This window comes from Ruditapes philippinarum, unplaced genomic scaffold (genome assembly GCF_026571515.1).
Source record: "Ruditapes philippinarum isolate M1 unplaced genomic scaffold, ASM2657151v2 ctg3712_1_1_1_1, whole genome shotgun sequence".
Lineage (NCBI taxonomy): Eukaryota > Metazoa > Mollusca > Bivalvia > Venerida > Veneridae > Ruditapes > Ruditapes philippinarum.
Window position 1 is genome coordinate 55753 of NW_026866645.1, and position 22697 is coordinate 78449.

Consider the following 22697-nt stretch of genomic DNA (forward strand, 5'->3'; position numbering starts at 1 on the left):
TCATCTTATCAAAAAATATGAATGATCGCTTGTTTTAATAATAAAAACAAACAATTCTTGTAGGAGAAAAAGTCCAACCATCCATCCATATATCTGTTACTTACTGCGAATTTATATTAGACCTGGCTTTGTAAAATGTAAACGGCAGCCATTTTTTAAAGTCGTGTATTTCATGGGAGGAAAATAATTGTGTAAGATACAGAAGGATATAATTTGGATTTGTTAGTCATACACCTTTTTAAAAGAAAGAAAACTTATTTGAGGATTGTAACAGACAAAAAATAAGTGTTGACAGAAGTGAAAACATTCAGAAAAGGAGCTAGGAAAATGGAAAACTTGGAAGCTTGCTAAGGCATTGTAAGGAACGCTGGGTTGATTTACTTATTTTACGAGTGATAGCTGTCAATGCTTTTCAATTTTTCATAAAGCATACGGCAGTTATTGCTCGTAGGATACTTTAATATGCCCAAATGTCATCAAGAGCAGTTTTGCATGGGGAAGGAATGTATTTTTCAGACTGTAAAAACGAAACAAAAAAATTTAGAGACGAAATTTTGTGATTGGAATTTGAAGGAATAGAAGTAAGTTTTCTCTCTTTTAATACTTTTGACATTTATGTTATTTATCTATTTCAGCTTTGCTATTTTTTTAACAGCCTGATATTGTCAGAATTGTCAGTAAAAATAAAATTGAGGTACCACATGGGGAAAATCTTAAAAAAGTAGTTTCGTCATTGAAAAAAGTGAAATTATATTTTGATAATTTTCACTGTGAAATTATCAAATATAATTTTCACGGATAAATCAGTAATCCACTGAAAAGCATAAAATAAATTTCAATGTACAGTTTCATTTATAAACCTGTTGCTGGGAGTGTAAAATTTATCTACATGTTTAAATGTCAGATCGTTTATGCTAGCAAATATGCGCGTTTAGAGAGAGATTTTACATCTGTTAGGATAGACGTATGTATAGCGGGTTATTTTTTTTTTTTTTTATTGAGAAGATAATTTTTGTTGTTTAGCTACAGCTTTAATTTTGTGTTAAGGTAAATTAAAACTTCATGTCTTAGTTTAAGATGCCATCATGGTTATATTTTAATTCTATCGATTTAAGATCTATTTGGATATTACACATATGTTACAGCTTTACTTTCAAAAGGTAATTTTAATAAGGACAACATTTATTTCAGTCACAAGTTTACTTTATGTCATGGAGACAAGGGCCTCTGACATACAAAGTGCTTTCTAACATATAAAGTCAATTAAATCCAATGTGCCAATAAAATGTTGTCTTATAATAGGTTGTTTAGTTTCCTTATCATCTTGTGATGTATATATTTTTAATATTCTTCTTTGTTTTCTTTTTAAGTTTATTTTTCATTAGCATTGTTTCAGACATTTAAAGAATAATTTTGTTTTCTTCCTTTTACTTGACTAGTCAATTTCATTCAAGAAGTTTTGGTTGGGGGAATTGTGTTTTACACAATTTGTGGCAATATTCTTAGAACCCAACCTTTGATAATTTTTGGGATACGTGTGTATATATTTTTATATACATTTTTCAGAAATGTTTGCTGCTTTGTATACAATTTTATGTTATATTATAACTTTCATATTGTTATATATGTTTTTACGTCATTTATTATTAAATGGCCATTTCACAATTTTATGTTAGTTTGATAACTTTCATATCAACATTGTTTATATGTTTTTTCCGTCATTTACTATTAAATGGCCATTTCAATTTCAAAGTGTAGTTGTTATTCTTGAAAATTATCAAACAGAGAAAACTGAAAATTATCAAACAGAGAAAACTTCTTAAGGCAAAGATACAACAAATTGAAATGTTGACATAAAACTTAATTTATTGCAAAATAAATGTTTTTATGGTCACTTACAAGTTTGATGGTGGGTTTCATTAGGTCTTTAGTCATAGGTCGAAATATCTTGGGTTCGAAAAAGCCGTACTAGTAAGTACACTAAGTTTATCGTTATGAGTAAATACAATGTGATAATTTATGCTGTTTAAGTCCGCCATTTTAGAAGAAGAAATAATTCATAACAATTTTCAATAACCCACCATCCCACCCACATTCAGTATTCAATTTTTAACAAAATGATAAACATTCAATAACGTTTGGTGTATGTATATAATTTTATATACAAATGTTTTTTGGCAATATTCTTAGAACCCAACCTTTGATAACTTTTGGGATACGTGTGTATATATTTTTATATACATTTTTCAGAAATGTTTGCTGCTTTGTATACAATTTTTTGTTATATTATAACTTTCATATTGTTATATATGTTTTTACGTCATTTATTATTAAATGGCCATTTCACAATTTTATGTTAGTTTGATAACTTTCATATCAACATTGTTTATATGTTTTTTCCGTCATTTATTATTAAATGGCCATTTCAATTTCAAAGTGTAGTTGTTATTCTTGAAAATTATCAAACAGAGAAAACTGAAAATTATCAAACAGAGAAAACTTCTTAAGGCAAAGATACAACAAATTGAAATGTTGACATAAATATCGTTTATTTTGTATTCAAATCCATTTTATCAATAGATTTCATTTAAAAATATATTGTATACTACATTAAAATAGATATTTGAAAATTAAATGCATAATAACTGTACTTTTTTGATATAACTATTCTAAAGCTCTGATCAGACTAGTCAAGAAGAAGAAAATGAACTACATGTAAAATAAAAACTAAATAAAAAGAAAAAAAAACAAACAAACAATTGAATGTATTTAGCTTTATACAGAATTTGTTATGCCCCTACAATGTTGGGAGCATATAGCGTTGCACTTGTCCGTCCGTCCGAACGTCTGTCTGTCCGAGCAAACATTTTGGGTTTAGTGGCTATATAATAGTAAAGAGAAAAAAGAGAACAATAGGTTCATTCCGTGATCAAAGTGTTTAGGGGCTAGTAGCCCTTAAGAAAACAAAGAAAATAACAAAGAAAATAGCCCCTAAACCCAAAATGTTGGAACGTCCGTACGTCCCGAAATCTTGTGAACGCAACTCCTCTTAACTCAAAATGAATTGATTCAATTGGTTTAATTGTACATAATTGATATATGATTAATATTTCGTTTGGATATGCGTGAAATGAAAAACAGGTTATATTAACATACGATTACAAAACATGAACAATATGTGAGCAGGAAAATGTCTTATACAAAAATGAACAGAATCATAATTATTGAATGTAGCAAAAAAGCAAACCTGAATACATAAAAATTGGGAATACACAATGAGTAAATATTAATAATATGACCGGCGTAGGAAAAGGTTAATGGTCTGCCTATGTTTACACATGATATAAAAATGCAAACAATATGCACAAACCTCATATTATAAAGCTTTAACGCCATTTAGCAATAAACAAGCTTAACTGATACACAAAATGGTCATCATAGAAAAAATAAAAATATCTTTGACTTATTGTCCATATGATACACGACATGTAAATCTATATTTCGTACAGTCTAAAGTCTTTTCTCAACAATGACTTTGTTTGGGTTGTATCTTTTTACAAAGTGTCCAATTTGTTCCATATCCGGGCACCTTCCAGACACCATTTTCCATTTGAAGCGTTGCATCAAACATGCAAAGATCAAATGTAGTTGTGGTTTTGCTACAAATTCCCCAAGGCAAACTCTCTTTCCAGCCGAAAATGGCAACCAATTCTTAGGTTTAGGCCCTAGTTTGCCGTTTTCGTCCAAGTACCTTTCTGGCATAAATCGCTCGACCTCTTCCCATGCATCTGGGTCGTTGTGTAAGGCCCAGTGGTTGATGTTTACTGCTGTTCCTTTAGGAATTTTGTAACCGCCTGCAAAACACAACATACAGTTTCAAACAAGAGAAAATTATTTAATAAACAGTAGTGTTTGATGAAAAGGTTAAAATTCTCAGCCAAACTAAGAAACAAATAATATATGATGCCACATAAGTTGGGCCTCGGTTTGCGTTTCTTTGTTGTACAGACTGCCATGCCCTGAGATTGTTTATAAAACGCTATGAACGGCAGCAAAAAGGACATTTAAAAATAAATGCAATAATTTTTGTTCTATTAACCAAAACAGGAAAAAAAAATGAAAAACGCTTACCCACTTCAGTGTCACAGATAGTCATGTGTTGTATTCCTAAGGGAACAACTGTTGACAGACGCATACTTTCATGTAGCACAGCTTCTGTGTAACTAAGATTTGGACGGTCATCAATTCCTGGTAATCTGTCCTTGCCTTTATTTCACCGAAGGAAATAAAAAGTATATCATGTCTAAATGATGCTCCACTAAGCAGAGCAAAGTAGAGTTACTATGACCCTAACTTGCATCAAAGGCATGGCTACTATATAAAAGTGTTTCCATAATATAGAAACATTAACAAATACACTCATCCATGAATGACAAAGCTTTGCCCAAAAGAAGACAATATTTTCACAATTGTCATGTGTGACATACAAATGTGACCTTTACATTTTAACGTGATGTTTAGCCTATATGCGCAACAAATCTTTATCATCACGTCTTACACATTTATGCCAAATTATTTATAAAAGTTCGTATCATGACTTTTATCTACAATTTACAAGTGTGAACTTGATCTTTGAGGTAGAAACCAAATTCTTGCGCTCTGCACGTCGTTCTTATCTTTGCATAATGATTCTTAAATCCATTCTCCATTTATGACGGAATTGTTGATCACTTGGCAATGCTTGTTTCTAACGGAAATCAGTACATATTTATAAAACTTTCCTTTGACGTATGACCTTGACCTTTTAACTTCAGGCCTAGATGTTGCATTTGACAAAGTGTCCAAATGTGCTCAAATCCATCCAGAAATGACAAGGTAGGGGACTGACCGACGGCCGAAAGGGCATTCGTTACAAACATTATTGTGGGGACATACAAATACATTAATACATGTAAATAGTTAAGTATATTAATAAATAAATTATTACAAAGAAATATTACATTTTAAGGGAAATGTGATTTTGTGTTAAAATCTATAAAGAGAATGTACGGGATAAAGATTCATATTGTTTTATCATAATATTATCATCTTACCAACGACCCTGTCTATCTCCTCTTGAACCTTTTCTTGTATATCAGGAAAAGCCACCATGTGAAGTATCAAGCCTTGTAGTGTGAACCTTGATGTATCTATACCACCTTAAATTCAAACGTATCTATTTTAGTCCGACTTTTTAGTTTCAATTTTTTTAATTTTATATTTGACTTTGGACCTTTAAAATGCTAGACTAATGGGCGTTGGATTTATTGTTCATGTAATTACTCCTTCCATTATAGTGACCGGCATTAGAACATTTGACAGCGTTATTCAGAAAATCATTTTTTTGTTGAAAAGAACAAAGAAAATGGCTGCTGGTCATTTGGATTTAAATGGAAAATCGATGAAGTCGAAAGTGCAAAAAACAACAACAAGAAAATAGCTTTAAATGTAAGTTGTTTACCAAGAAAAATGTCAACTAAAGTCATAACTAGACGCTGGTCAGTAAAATAATTAGTATCGGCACCATCCTCCGCGAGGGCCTCTTTACGTGCGAGTATCAGTGTGTCGGTGAAATGACGTATGTTATCTGGAAATGAACACAATATAATTATGCAAAAAACTGGCTTATTCCAACAGGAAAATCTATAGGTCATAACTGTGACTTTTGCATGATGTCTCATTTTAAGACGGTAGTTTTTTGCTTTGGTATAATCAATGAGAGAATAATGATGTCGCAGTATAATAGCTGCAGGGGTTCCTCCGTGAGAGTGGTTGCGGCTGTGGGGTTTGTATCGCTTGCCTTTTACTATTGTAACTTTGAATCCAGACTGGATTCTTGAATGTGATAAATTATGAAGCAAGCATACAGAAGGCTGTTGTTAAACTCGAAAAGGTCGAGGTATCTGAAAGTTGCCGACCTCGTTAAGATTGTACGTCGCCATAAAACCTTGTATATAGTCGGTTTGTCTTAAAGCCGCATGCCTGCAGAAAAGCAAAATAAAATTGTAAAACAATCAACATATATAAATATGTACTAAGATTATCTTTAAAGTGAAAGTATGCATAATTCAATAAATAATTAACATGTTGTATACAACTAATGATTGATTTTGCAGTATTCAGCACACTATTTTTACTGCTTGACTAACGCAATGAGGACGAATTTCTTTTCATATTACGATCTATATTTTTGTAGTGTTCGTAGATTTTAACCATCACTTGCAATGGTTTAATTACAATACATTCATTGATCACTTGACGATATATACTTTGTAAAACATTTAAAAAAATTGCATGAAAACTAGCATGAATCTAGAAGCGCAATGCTTTAAAGTCCAAATCGAATATATATACGGTTGGTACTCTGCATATGTATCATTATGATACCTTCATCAAATGTTTCCTCCGCCTCCTTTAGTTTGTTTGAAATATAAACATCAAAAACATCGTGAGCGAATTCTTTTAGGGCTTTTGTGACATCTGATTTGTAAATATATTTTAGTCCTGGAATAAAATCTTCCACTGCTCCACTTCCAAGCTTATCAAAGAGAAGATCTTTCTTCTTTAGTATAAAATCCACCTCTTTATCCTCAAATGTGTACCTTTTGTCAAATGATATGTACATGCCATGCATGAAATATAGTATATAAAACGGAATCATTGAAAACAATTAACATTGTATAATTGTAATTGTGAAAAGCTATTTATCACATACCCGTGCCGATTTTGCGACTCCGTAAATATGGTATTGCACGGCCGTGCATATATTTTGACGTGACGTCATTAGCGTTATACAAACATAGTGTAAAGACGCGCTAAATGTCAGCGTTATACTATAGGCGCGTCAATGAAAAATGACTCTTATTTCACTTTAAACGGACTTTATTTTGGTTATGTGATAAATAGAATATTAAATTCGTGTAAGTTCATAACTGAATTTATTGCACTCGTTGAATAAAATAATATTATGCTCGCCAGAGGCTCGCATAATATAATTTTATTCAACTCGTGCAATAAATTCAGTATTGAACTTACACTCATTTAATATCCTCTATTTTTGATTGTGATTGTTGATAGACTTCGGTGGTAAATAAAAGCAAATATATGAAAAGAAATTAGTTCAATTATATACAAAACCTTAAAGTAGAATGGTATATAATATATATTCTACACGTTGATTGTATCTTTTTCTCTTTCATCTCTTTCCATTAAATTTTGATTTGTTGTCAAACTATAATCGATAAACTTTGACGCTTTAAAGACTTTAGAGGGCGCACATGTCAACGAACTAAAACCCCGCAAGGACATGTATAATGGTAAAAATGCCCTCGATTATAGATACTTTTCTTTTGCAATGGTATCGTAACTTTTACCTTTCGTTCCTGGACTCACAACCAATGGTTAATGATAAAACTTCAACGTAGATAACGCGCCAAAAATGTAATCCTATAACAGTATCTGTATTACAAGCATATCATTATTTCCTTATAACCCAACACAAAGTTTACAGGGACAAACAAAAAAAGAGCCGTTTTCGTTGTAAATGTATCTTTTAACAAAAAAATAAAGATGTCAAACAATAAAGTAGAGTACCTACTTTCCCCCGAAACATAATCCAGTGAGAATATTGCCCACTATAAAGTGGATATATTCTGCAGGGTCGAATTCGCCTTGTATTTTGTCTACCTCAACAAAAGCTGTCTTCATAGCTTCATGAACGCGCGTTTGTAAAGCGTAACCTTTCATGTAATGACTGTAAAGAGAGATAGAACACTTATCGAAGAACACTCAATATCGTATGTCGTAGCACATACGTCATTGGAATCCTTACTAGACCAATTCTATTTCAAAGATATGTGTGAGTATTTTTGGAAATGTTTAAAATAAATATTGGCTTTGACTATATGCATGTAGTGTATTTGGCTCTTAACATAAAAATGAATTACAAATAGAACTTCAAACACATGACTATAAATTGTATTGGCTATGACTATATGCATGTAGTGTATTTGGCTCTGCAAGGCAACAACTGGTTTTAGAACCCCACTTATCATTAAAATGAATTACAAATAGAACTTCAAAAACTTGACTATAAATTTTACCGTAAAGCCTTGGTTGCAATTGTCCTATGAACTTTCCATGTTGAGCTGTAACTACTAAGAGCAATGTCCTTCCCTCCACGTGTTAAACTATCAACTTGAAAATATGAAAACACAATAAATGACGAAAATTAACGTTACACTATTAAAAGCATGCAACAATATCAATCTTGTATTTTTGGTTGTTCTTAAGGGATTCGATGTTTCTCATTTTGTTATCATATACATATACAATAATAAATAGTTTGGATACACATAAAAGATAAATTTGTTTATCTAATAAGTAAAATAAGTAACAGTTGTATGACAACATACATAGCTGGGTTTCTTTTTTTTATTTTGTCAATAAAAATTGACACTGACAAAATTGACATGTTCTGCAACCTTGTAGTGATTATATATTTTTGTAATACGGGAAAACGCCATTTTTTAGGAAAAACAAAACACATGAATGTGATTTAGTTATTAGGGTATAGTTTTTTTTTCAGTCACTTGTTGCAAACAAACGTTACAAAGTGACCAATGTCCGGTAAAAAATACCAATTACAAGATATAAATATGTATTTACCAGTCAAATGTTGACTCAAGTCGGTAAAAGGGGGAAACATTATCGGACATACCGTGCGGCCAGAGGGATAATCGATATTGTTTATCTCCATGCTAAATAATCAAATTTACAGGGTACCATGCCATACAGATATATTTTTATTCCAAGGTGTAAAACGAAATAGTGTTGTTGCTTATACAATAAATATTCAGTTGTCACTTTGTTGTTATACTACACTTGTAAATTTTTTTATTTCTACTTAAATCGGCGGTAAAGGACGCGCACTAAGAAACATTTAACTTATAAGTCATTGCTGCCTATGAATAGTCTCATGCATTATTGTAGATTTAGGGATTCTGTGTTCTCCATATTATTTTAACGTGTTCTTTTACGTATAGTTTCCGATTTTTATCATTTTATGGTGCTACATTACGTATAATACACGAAAAGTTTGAGACAATATTGATTTCAAATAGAGTCGATAAGTTGCAATTGACCATTAATTTGAAGGTGTTTTTAATAACAGAATAACTTTATATATACATGTATATATATATATATATATATATATATATATATATATATATATATATATATATATATATATATATATATATATATATATATATATATATATATATATATATATCCAAAATGTAAAGTTTAAAACAATGCGGATAAAAATAGCGGGAAAAAAAGAATGAAGTGATGCCTTTTCCAGTTTACATTGCAATTGTTTATTAACAAAACTGTAATAAATAATTGAAGAGAAATATCAACCGGTTTCACCCGTTAAAGGGATCTTCAAGATAATGACGTTAATAACGTCGCTTGGTAACGACGTCAAAACAGTGTAAAGGGACGTTACTCTTATAACGTTTTAAAGGGACATAATAATAAGCTATAATATTATTGTTATATATATATATCAAAGTTTTTTTGAATTCAATTCTGGTTTAAGAACGTTTATTAAAACAGTTTCTTTCATTCTTCTTTTGAATGTGTCTGGTTCTCGCATTTTATAGATTGGCATTATATTAAACTTTGGAGTGATGTCTTTTGCGCAAATGGCAATGTGTCGACTGACTGGTAATAATGCATTGTCTGGATTTCGTATATGTTGGTTGTGTAATGTTACTCGATTTCTTAAATTTGAAGTTTCTCCAATATAATCTTTGGAACAACCATTACATTTCAATGCATAAATCACATTTCTAATGTCACATGATCCTGAGAATTTTACTTTAAATTCGCGGCCATTCTTGAAATGGTATGTATTTCCTTCTATCATGTGTTTGCACAGGCCGCATTTTAAACTGCTGCATCTTTTTATTTTATTCTTTCTCAGTGTTGAAGAAAATCGTGCCCTGGTCAAAAGTTTTTTCAGATTAGCCGGTTGTCTTTTACTTTTAATTATATGGCTTCTGTAAATAATTCCTTTCATTATTTCATCATTTTGTAATATTGGTAGATTTTCTTGTATTACTGTGAAAAATTCGGTATTCTTTGGATTATGTGTTGACACGTATGGTATGACTTTCTCGTCCGTCTTTAGTTTTGTCTTCCGTAGTTCGGATTGTTCTATTGCTAAAGCTCTCTGGATGCCGTTTTCTATAAATTTCTGAGGATATTTTAAAGAAGCCAGGAATTTGTTTAATTCATTTAATCTGAGATGTAATACGTCTCTATTTGATATAATTGTACAAAGTCGTCTAGCTAGTGAGAATGGGATGTTTTGTTTTGTGTGTTTTGGATGACAAGAGTTGAATAAAAGATATTGTTTACTGTCAGTAGGTTTATAGTAGATATCTGTTTCTATTTGGTCACCTTTTAATTTAACTAAAACATCCAGAAACGGCAATTTCTCTATACTGTTTTCCATTGTGAATTTTAAATCTTTATGAAGGTTATTCAGTAGAATGTTAAAGCAATTCAATTCGTGCTTAGATTTAGGCCATAAAATAAACACATCGTCTAGAAAGCGTTTCCAGTAATTGATGATATAAATTTTAAATTCGGTATTATAAATTTCTGCAATTTTGGGATAAAGCAGTTCCTCCTCCACATAGCCTAATACAAGTGTTGCATACACTGGAGCAAATTTTGTGCCCATGGCAGTGCCTTTTATTTGTCTGAAAAACTTATCATTAAAAAAGAATGTATTATTCTTTAAGATGAATTCTGTGGCTGAAATGATGAAATTCTTTGTAAATCTAGTATGTATCACGTCCAGATGATTTTCAACCCAAAATTCTATTGATTTAAGGCCTAGTTCATGCGAAATGTTTGAGTATAAAGATTCAACATCAAAACTTGTTAAGATGATATCCTTTTCCACAGTGCCTGGCAATGAGTTTAAAAAATCTGTGCTGTCTTTTATGTTGCTTCTTACGAATTTGGTTAATGGTCGTAGAAGAATGTCTAAAAGGTTGCTTAATCTATGAGTTTTGGCAGCTAGGACCTGCCACGATAGGCCTTACTTTCAAATCAGTGACATTTGAAATATTAATTATTGTTGATGATTGTTGTATCGAACACTTCTCATTTATCTGTTTACTTTTATGAATTTTAGGTAAAAACCATAAAAGTTTCTTTGTTTCACTTCAAAATTTGTTAGATAATCATATTCTTTGTGTGTGAAACAGGTCTGAAATCGATCAATAAGTTTTCTGTAATTTAAATTTGTCTTTATGATTAGGATCTGTGTCCAAATAGTCATAATACTGTGTATCGTTGAGTTGATATTCTATCATTTTAATGTAATGAGAGCAGTCCCATGATAACTACTGCTCCCCCTTTATCAGCTTCTTTGATGACTATATCAGGATCATTTGCCAATTGTTCAATAGCTGTCTTCTCAGATTTTGAAAATATTTGATTTTACTGTATTGTTTCTTGTTTGATTTTTCGATAATTACTTAAATTATCTATAAACTTTTCTAAGGATGAGTTCCTGTTCTTAGGTGGTATAAAGTTACTTTTATTTCTGACAAGTGAAGTGTCATTTTCATCATCTGTTCCGTTAAAGTATTCTGCTAATCGGAGTCTCCTATTAAATTCATTTATATCATTATTTATTTCTTCAGTGCTGCTTTTAGTTGGAGTTGGGGTAAACTTAAGTCCTTTACTTAAGATATTTATTTGTGGTTCAGAGAGTAGTTTAGTTGAGATATTTATTACCTTTATATTAATTTCTGTTGTATTTTGATCACCATTTACCGAATCTCTTGTCTGCGTTGGTCTCTGTACAAAAAAGGATTTTGTCGAAAGTTATCTATTGTACTAGTTTGAGCGCGATTTGTTTGATGTAAAGGCCTTCGATCATAATATCCTTTATTTGAGCCCTCTCTATATGGGAGTGTTTGAGGCGGTGTAACATTATTTGTGTAATATCTGCTTTGATGTATGTTTTGATCAAACCGTCTATGCTGATTGTTTGTACTCCATCTATGAAACTCATCGGGGTTTCTCCAAAAGTAATTTCTGAAATCTTTTCGTTGTCCATCTTTATTATAATTGTTGAACTGATTTTTAAAGTTTCTTTGTGGTAAATTTCTTCTGTCGCCATAATTTTCTGCTTCTAATCGTGGGTATTCCTGACGTGATGTTTGTGTTTGAGGGTAATTTACTGCCTCAGCGTATGTTAGTCTTCTATTTGTAAAAGTTTGTTCTTTCCCTATACGGTGTGTTGTTTTCCGTCATATTTGTTCTTTCACTGAATCTGGAATTGGTTTCTGGCGTAAAGGTATTTTCAGTATATTGTGTGTTGGTTTTGATAAAATGGATTTTTGTTATCATACTCCTTTATAAAGCTTTCAGCATACTTTTTTAGCCAAACTGCATTTTTTACTCTGCCATCGTTTGTTTGAAATTTCTTCCTCGTGATAACATTCGTCTCTCCATAATTTCTTAAGTAATATCTCCCTTTGTCCATCTGTCTTTTGGCCGAACAATGTGTCCATTTCGTCATCAATTTGTTTAACTCGTGCTGCATGAGATTGTGATCTCAATTCCAATAACTCAATTTCCGTACGGTAATTATCAAGTACTTGGCGTTCTCTTTTTCTGCGTTGGTCATCCGGTTCTCCTTGAATTTCTTTCATTTGTAATTTCTGTGGTAAAATAATTGGTGTGCTTTCTTCCATTCTTCATATGTTTTGCGCTGATTTTCATTTCTTAGGTGTTGCCAATATTCTTGTCTTCTTTTCGATAAGTTCACGTTCCATATATTGCTTAAGGATGATTTTATTTTACATGCCTCTTGTTGAAGTGTTATTTGATTTGATTCTAGTAAAATTGGCTGTTGTTGGCGTGTTACATCTACTAAGTCATTAATGGCGTTTAGTGTCATTGTCAAATTGTTAGGATCAATATTTGATACTTGTGTAACTGGTGCTTCTGTGCGAACATTTTCTGTCATATATTTCAAAACTTTTGTTAATGTTTGCGATATCTTACCTAATGTTCTTGATATGTCTTCTATGCTTTTTGTTACATGCTGTTGGAATGGGTTGTAGTTTTCTTCATCTGTTTCAGTAATTGTGACAGTGCTTTTTGTTACATGCTGTTGGAATGGGTTGTAGTTTTCTTCATCTGTTTCAGTAATTGTGACTGTCACAATTACTGAAACAGATGAAGAAAACTACAACCCATTCCAACAGCATGTAACAAAAAGCATAGAAGACATATCAAGAACATTAGGTAAGATATCGCAAACATTAACAAAAGTTTTGAAATATATGACAGAAATGTTCGCACAGAGCACAGTTACACAAGTATCAAATATTGATCCTAACAATTTGACAATGACACTAAACGCCATTAATGACTTAGTAGATGTAACACGCCAACAACAGCCAATTTTACTAGAATCAAATCAAATAACACTTCAACAAGAGGCATGTAAAATAAAATCATCCTTAAGCAATATATGGAACGTGAACTTATCGAAAAGAAGACAAGAATATTGGCAACACCTAAGAAATGAAAATCAGCGCAAAACATATGAAGAATGGAAGAAAAGCACACCAATTATTTACCACAGAAATTACAAATGAAAGAAATTCAAGGAGAACGGATGACCAACGCAGAAAAAGAGAACGCAAGTACTTGATAATTACCGTACGGAAATTGAGTTATTGGAATTGAGATCACAATCTCATGCAGCACGAGTTAAACAAATTGATGACGAAATGGACACATTGTTCGGGCCAAAAGACAGATGGACAAAGGGAGAATATTACTTAAGAAATTATGGAGAGACGAATGTTATCACGAGGAAGAAATTTCAACAAATGATGGCAGAGTAAAAATGCAGTTTGGCTAAAAAGTATGCTGAAAGTTTATAAAGGAGTATGATAACAAAAATCCATTTATCAAAACCAACACACAATATACTGAAAATACCTTTACGCCAGAAACCAATTCCAGATTCAGTGAAAGAACAAATATGACGGAAAACAACACACCGTATAGGGAAAGAACAAACTTTTACAATAGAAGACTAACATACGCTGAGGCAGTAAATTACCCTCAAACACAAACATCACGTCAGGAATTCCCACGATTAGAAGCAGAAAATTATGGCGACAGAAGAAATTTACCACAAAGAAACTTTAAAAATCAGTTCAACAATTATAATAAAGATGGACAACGAAAAGATTTCAGAAATTACTTTTGGAGAAACCCCGATGAGTTTCATAAATGGAGTACAAACAATCAGCATAGACGGTTTGATCAAAACATACATCAAAGCAGATATTACACAAATAATGTTACACCGCTCAAACACTCCATATAGAGAGGGCTCAAATAAAGGATATTATGATCGAAGCCTTTACATCAAACAAATCGCGCTCAACTAGTACAATAGATAACTTTCGACAAAATCCTTTTTTGTACAGAGACCAACGCAGACAAGAGATTCGGTAAAATGGTGATCAAAATACAACAGAAATTAATATAAAGGTAATAAATATCTCAACTAAACTACTCTCTGAACCACAAATAAATATCTTAAGTAAAGGACTTAAGTTTACCCCAACTCCAACTAAAAGCAGCACTGAAGAAATAAATAATGATATAAATGAATTGAATAGGAGACTCCGATTAGCAGAATACTTTAACGGAACAGATGATGAAAATGACACTTCACTTGTCAGAAATAAAAGTAACTTTATACCACCTAAGAACAGGAACTCATCCTTAGAAAAGTTTTATAGATAATTTAAGTAATTATCCGAAAAATCAAACAAGAAACAATACAGTAAAATCAAATATTTCAAAATCTGAGAAGACAGCTATTGAACAATTGGCAAATGATCCTGATATAGTCATCAAAGAAGCTGATAAAGGGGGAGCAGTAGTTATCATGGACTGCTCTCATTACATTAAAATGATAGAATATCAACTCAACGATACACAGTATTATGAATATTTGGACACAGATCCTAATCATAAAGACAAATTAAATTACAGAAAACTTATTGATCGATTTCAGACCTGTTTCACACACAAAGAATATGATTATCTAACAAATTTTGAAGTGAAACAAAGAAACTTTTATGGTTTACCTAAAATTCATAAAAGTAAACAGATAAATGAGAAGTGTTCGATACAACAATCATCAACAATAATTAATATTTCAAATGTCACTGATTTGAAAGTAAGGCCTATCGTGGCAGGTCCTAGCTGCCAAACTCATAGATTAAGCAACCTTTTAGACATTCTTCTACGACCATTAACCAAATTCGTAAGAAGCAACATAAAAGAAAGACAGCACAGATTTTTTAAACTCATTGCCAGGCACTGTGGAAAAGGATATCATCTTAACAAGTTTTGATGTTGAATCTTTATACTCAAACATTTCGCATGAACTAGGCCTTAAATCAATAGAATTTTGGGTTGAAAATCATCTGGACGTGATACATACTAGATTTACAAAGAATTTCATCATTTCAGCCACAGAATTCATCTTAAAGAATAATACATTCTTTTTTAATGATAAGTTTTTCAGACAAATAAAAGGCACTGCCATGGGCACAAAATTTGCTCCAGTGTATGCAACACTTGTATTAGGCTATGTGGAGGAGGAACTGCTTTATCCCAAATTGCAGAAATTTATAATACCGAATTTAAAATTTATATCATCAATTACTGGAAACGCTTTCTAGACGATGTGTTTATTTATGGCCTAAATCTAAGCACGAGGCGAAATTGAATTGCTTTAACATTCTACTGAATAACCTTCATAAAGATTTAAAATTCACAATGGAAAACAGTATAGAGAAATTGCCGTTTCTGGATGTTTTAGTTAAATTAAAAGGTGACCAATAGAAAACAGATATCTACTATAAACCTAACTGACAGTAAACAATATCTTTTATTCAACTCTTGTCATCCAAAACACACAAAACAAAACATCCCATTCTCACTAGCTAGACGACTTTGTACAATTATATCAAATAGAGACGTATTACATCTCAGATTAAATGAATTAAACAAATTCCTGGCTTCTTTAAAATATCCTCAGAAAATTTATAGAAAACGGCATCCAGAGAGCTTTAGCATAGAACAATCCGAACTACGGAAGACAAAACTAAAGACGGACGAGAAAGTCATACCATACGTTCAAACACATAATCCAAGGAATACCGAATTTTTCACAGTAATACAAGAAAATCTACCAATATTACAAAATGATGAAATAATGAAAGGAATTATTGACAGAAGCCAATAATTAAAAAGTAAAAAGACAACCGGCTAATCTGAAAAAAACCTTTGACCAGGGCACGATTTTCTTCAACACTGAGAAAGAATAAAATAAAAGATGCAGCAGTTTAAATGCGGCCTGTGCAAACACATGATAGAAGGAAATACATACCATTTCAAGAATGGCCGCGAATTTAAAGTAAAATTCTCAGGATCATGCGGACATTAGAAATGTAATTTATGCATTGAAATGTAATGGTTGCTTCCAAAGATTATATTGGAGAAACTTCAAATTTAAGAAATCGAGTAACATTACACAACCAACATATACGAAATCCAGACAATGCATTATTACCATCAGTCGCACACATTGCCATTTGCGCAAAAAGACATCACTCCAAAGTTTAATATAATGCAATCTATAAAAATGCGAGAACCAGACACATTCAAAAGAAGAATGAAAGAAACTGTTTTAATAAACGTTCTTAAACCAGAATTGAATTCAAAATAACTTTGATATATTATATATAACAATAATATTATAGCTTATTATTATGTCCTTTAAAACGTTATAAGAGTAACGTCCTTTACACTGTTTTGACGTCGTTACAAGCGACGTTATTAGTCATTATCTTGAAGATCCTTTAACGGGTGAAACCGGTTGATATTTCTCTTCAATTATATATATATATATATATAATATATATATTAATATATATATATATATATATATATAAATATATATATATATATATATATATATATAATATAAAACGGTAAAAGTGTATTAACATTCTAAGCATGGTTTTAAAGAAAACTTGACAACCCAACTTACGTGAATAGTGTGTCAACATCACGCCCAGCAAAAATCTGTAGATTTCCTTACAAGTACCTCTAAGGCAGTTTCTATTGTATTCACAGTTATAAATTGTACAGGACCTAAAAAGTACCATTGGGTCTTATATTCAAATGAAAACTTTAATTCTTGATGATTATGATCGACGATGATGATGTAGGTATATCATTGTATCAATAATGACTATTATGGTAATTATTTGATAATAATATATAGCAACCATTATTAAGTAATATCTGATTTACTCTTACAAGTTTCCGTTTGTTTGGTGTAGGTCATAATTCGTCTAAACAGGAACGTTATTTTGGCTTACCTCGAGTGTTTCGAAAATCAAAGCAATTTAATCACATCTTACGATCACGCAGCTTAAGAAATAGCCGTAGGTTTTATGCCTCAACAGTTAAAGGCAATCTATCAGTCACAAAGGGCTTAAAATTCATTGCCCGTTTTTTTTTTTTTGGAAAATTCCCCCTTCTGTGTATGTTAGTATAATCTATGCTTTAAAATGAGGGCTCTGCGGCCAAAATGCACTTCTTTTCAAAATAAGAATAAAATTAAATCATGCCCTTTAAATGTTTAATTTTGAAGCAGAAAACGATCCCAGTACAATCACTGTATAAACCGTTGTTGATAACTTTTACGTTGCAAAAGTGGCAATAATGAAGGATCGTTTTAAGGCTGTTGCCAACAGCAAAGGGACCGCCATTCAAAGCCTTCTTTCGCACTAAGCTCACGAATTTAAGATTGAACGAACCCCTTTCCTAAGTTGTCTCTACCGTTTTTAGTCCACTCCTACCTTCAACAAACTAAGTTGTGCCAACCACCTTAAACGATCAGTGGATGTTTTTATTCATGGCATCTCAATGACATCATAGCAAGGGTAATTACATTAAAGACTATTTAACCCATATTGAAATCAGGATTGTGTTTATTTTCTGCATTGTAGATCATTTATGTCTTTGAATAATATACACGACTGAGCAGAAAATTTTTATTTAACTTTTTGCTATGCACAATATGTTTGAGCGTAAAAACTTGTTTGGATAAATTTATTAACGCCCTGCGAAAGGTTTTAAATATTGATTTACTGTTTAATCAATTCAGCTGAATGACGAATTTAACCCTATAAATGAGTTTTGCAATGATTTTGTGCTAGGGAAGAGGATGACCTACCTCTTTGAAGATTTTAGAACATGCAGCGTGTTTTCAAAATTTCTTAAATTGAAGTTTATACCCTTAGGATATGTTGCCTGCTTTTACACTTTGTCTTTCGACGCCTTATCTGTGATATGCAGGCTTCATAACCTCTGATTCCCTTTCAAAATTCCATTTTATTTAGTTCCGCCCATTGTTTTCTCGTTTAGGGCAAATGCTTTCTATTATTTGGGGAACATACGCCGCTTTTCATGGAATGGCACGGAAGTGTCACGTTGAAGGTTCTATGAATAACCGCTTGTATGAACACATCTTACCGGATGCTTTTCTAAATTCAAAAATTTTACCATTTCCAATGTTTAAATGTTGAATTCTGCTTTAAGCCGGTGCTAGGAGGCGTGGGTGGTAGTTTGCACAGTACCGTCCATGAACAGGCTCAATCAAACCGAGCCTTCATAATGTTCAATTATGTTGTGTTGGACTTTCTTTAGGGATTCTTATTTTCTCTATTTTTGCATCATTTTCAATTTTGTTGTGTTGGACTTTCTTTAGGAATTCTGTTTTTCTCTATTTTAATGGCTAAATGGCTGCCCGTTCCTGACCTTACATGGCTCCAAGCTCATGGATGGTTCTGGGGTTTCAGCCGACGAGGTTATCTAACCCCAGCTTAAATTTCCCATGTGTCCTAAAATATTGGGTTTTAAATAGGTTTACGAGCTGGCCCTTTCCCTTTCGCCCAATAGAATTACCCCCTAGTAGTCTTTTTCCCCACTGTCCTTTGGGGGCGAATTATTTTCAAATTTTGAAAGAAAATGATCACCCGATTTCTTTAGCTTCAAACCCTTTTCTGTTTTTCTAAGATTTTGTACATATGTATAAAGTATTTGCTAACTGTCAAAGTACTCTATAAGGCCAAAAAAGGGTTTTGGGTTTACCCCGCTGATGCCCCCCCCACACCAAAAACCTCATCCAACTGTAGCGGGCTGCCCCAGCAATTTTGAAGCCTAAAGGGTTTACTTCGTCTTCTTTAAATCTATTTCGGGTATTTTAAAAAGTTTTTCAGAAAACTGGAAATCACCCTTAACAAAAGTGTCAACCCCGTGTTTCAAATTTCCTAAACCCTTTAAGGTCCCTGGTCCTTTCCAAAGGGGATTTGCGATGTCGACGCGTCAAAGGGATACCTATGTAATGTATGTGATCATATAATCTGTTTTATACAAGTGATAATATAAAAATTAACTTATGGTGCTTACACAAACATACACAATTCACATTAAATTTGGAAAAAAGCATTACCTGTGCGAATGGTTACTACAGGTCCATATTTCTTTGACCATTCAAACACTTGTTTAGGAAATCCTTTCAGATCGATTTCTGAAAATAATAATAGAAACTTATGATCAATGCGGTATTTATTAGAACTACTCAAAAATTAAAACATTCAATCAAATTTTGAAAAAAAAAAAAATAAGTATTTCAAAATGAAAAAAAAAAAAAAACAACACTGTTTAAATATATTTTAAAATAAACATTTTGAAATAAATAATTTTGAACAAATTACGCAGTGCATTTCCAACCAGTGGCAGTCCAGGGGGTCCCGGTGGATAACTATATTTCCATTTTTGTAACAACCAGTACACTACAAGCCCAACAACAAGGCCGACCAGACATGTGCTTGGTATTGAACCGGAAAGAGTGATCCAAGACATTTTCCTGTGAAATAAGACAATAATTTAAACTTGAATATTAATTTCCTCAACATATTATAATTTTGCCAGCTTTGCAAATCTATCATACTTATCAAATTTAAGTCTGCTCTCCCCGTGAAACAGTGTACAAGGTGCTCGTATCTTATCCTAAAGAAAGCTGGCTCAAATACCTATATGATAGTAAAGATTATGTTTCCTTACAAGACAAGACAAGAACCTGTCATCAGGGAATCTAGAAAGTCGCCATATGACCTACAGTATGTTAATTTGAATTAAAAAATACAATTATAAATAACAAAATAACGTTGAATCGAACCGAAGGACAATCATAAAAACAACATTAGTAGACTTGTACTAGAAACTGATTCATATTAAGTACCAACTCTCCATGTTTGTGGTTGGATGAATTATTCTGAGATTTTACTATACTTATAAGAAAACACTTAAAATATGATAAACAAGATCAACAAGGAAAGGCGAGGCGGCGTTCAATGAACGCAACCCCCACATGACCCAGCAACAAGAACCAATGGCAAGGAGCCCAGGGGGACCCCAAACAAAAACAGGACAGGGCAAAGACAGAGCACGGACAGGTTAATCATTAAATGATAATTAATTTGTAACTGATTAGGAATTCAAAGAAAATAAAAATAGGCCCACAAAGGGAAAGGGGACAGGAGACCGGGGGAGGGGGTGGGGAGTAATCAAAGAAATAAAAACTAGAGGCAATGGGGAAGATACTTACCGTAGACGAGAAAACAACAAGGGACACAAGCAAAAGTGTCACCAAAACAGTATGAAACAACATAAGACATACATCTGAGGAACACAGTGGGGCGCCGCCTTGGACGGTCAGCAGCATAATAATGACTGCTGGGGAGTTTAAACCGGTTAATGGTGCACCAAACCTCGCTCTTAGCCCCACCATGTTCCTATAAACGAGACAGTGTAAATAAAATGAATCCCCGCCAAGTGAAATTCTAACAGTTGTCATGGTTACAAAAGGTTAAATAAGTAAAACACTAAAATGATCATGTAGAAACATATAAAAGTAAACCCAATGACCATAACAAAAGTACTCAATGTCCTAAAGGAAGACAGCGCAACAAGAAAATCACCTACAAGGGCCCGACGAAGCAAGGCAGAAGACGAACATTAAGACAATTCAGTCCCAAAGGGCTTTACGAACTATCCATCATAGAGTCTCCCACTTGGTCCGTCAGATGCAATCAAAAGAGGAAAGCGTAGTGTCCAACTGTAAAAGGGTTGAACACTAAACATGCAGTATGTCTTAAAATAGTAGGGTCATAACCTCTGTGCAAAGCAAAATTTGCCCAAAGAGAGCTGTAACTTTAAACAACGTTCCAGAGGTCTAAAGAAAGACGATTCATGTGCAATATCTAACTTTAAACTGATCTAAAGAGGAATTTAAAGTTTTACTTGATGCATTAAAAAAAAACAGGGATCCCTTGGACAGGACCAATGAAGAGCAGTAGGAGAGCTATGATTAAGAAGATGTCTATTAGACATTGGCTTATGATTTAAGTGAGGCCAAATTTCACCTTAGGGCTTTGAGTGAAAAAACGTTGAGAGAAGCTCAATAGACTTGGTCCATATTAAATGTCTAGTAAGACAATCCTGATCAGAAATGAAATCAATGTTTTTATTAATTAAACTTTAAAAGATGATTATCAAAGGATCATTAAGTGTTGACGTTATGGGTTTTCTTCTTTTGAGTTATGTGATCACAAAAACTCCATAAGCAACATTTTTACCCTAAAAGAACAAGTATGTACGAAATGATTTCTAATATTCATCACATAATGTCACTTGGATCCAAACGATTAAACGCCGAAATACATGATGAAGGGTGATCTAAATAAACCTTTTTTGAGAAGGTTTTCTCTGCTGATTTGGAATAAGGAGAAGATTTCGTTGCAGTTTAAAGATTATTAACTTAAGTATTTTTCAGACATTTGGTTTGTCAGTACTTACATAATAATATATCCAACAAATCTGATTTTGCACAATAATAACCACTGAACAGACTAATGGAAGTCGAATTATAAAGTATAATTTAAACCAACGTACGGGTTCACTGCCTACACGTTCACTTAAGAGTTATATAATCGTGTACAGATACAGTTATACGGAACACAACCGATGTCCACTCAACCGTGTACAGTTGATATAATCTGAATAATTTATGCATACACCATGCAATCATCCCAAGTGCATAAATGCAGGGATCATATACTGGAAGATTTAAATAATATTTTAAAAGTTATTTATCAAGATGTTACTTATATACTTCTTTATTCTTTTGCTTGCTAAACTATTCATGTTGAAGAGGTATATTTATGTTGGTGTTTGAAGGAGGTATTTTAATCGGGAATTGAATCCGTTTTTGTCGTACGGTTTAAATCATTTGAAATTCATAATATTTTGAGTTTTTTATTACTGACAATATTTCTTAATGTTAAACAACACCTTTTATCAAGGAAAAGTGTCTGTGTTTAAACCATGGAAATTTTGTTACCTTTTGTTCTACATACAATAGTTTTATATAAAAAAAACTCTCG

General features: G+C 32.4%; 2 protein-coding genes across 2 annotated transcripts; both read right to left on the reverse strand.

Annotated features, from left to right (window-relative positions):
• Window positions 1-2907: 2907 nt before the first annotated feature.
• On the reverse strand, window positions 2908-9212 carry LOC132733206 (cytochrome P450 1A1-like). Its single transcript, XM_060719808.1, has 7 exons — window positions 8142-9212; window positions 7637-7792; window positions 6427-6641; window positions 5501-5626; window positions 5094-5198; window positions 4132-4266; window positions 2908-3854 (listed from the first exon to the last, which is right to left on the reverse strand). The coding sequence occupies exons 2-7, from the start codon at window positions 7783-7785 to the stop codon at window positions 3511-3513; spliced, it is 1074 nt and encodes a 357-aa protein (XP_060575791.1). The 5' UTR covers window positions 7786-7792; window positions 8142-9212; the 3' UTR covers window positions 2908-3510.
• Window positions 9213-17248: 8036 nt separating this feature from the next.
• Window positions 17249-20227, reverse strand: LOC132733213 (cytochrome P450 2K6-like). Its single transcript, XM_060719813.1, has 3 exons — window positions 19968-20227; window positions 19703-19780; window positions 17249-17334 (listed from the first exon to the last, which is right to left on the reverse strand). The coding sequence occupies exons 1-3, from the start codon at window positions 20113-20115 to the stop codon at window positions 17249-17251; spliced, it is 312 nt and encodes a 103-aa protein (XP_060575796.1). The 5' UTR covers window positions 20116-20227.
• Between the last annotated feature and the right edge of the window lie 2470 nt (window positions 20228-22697).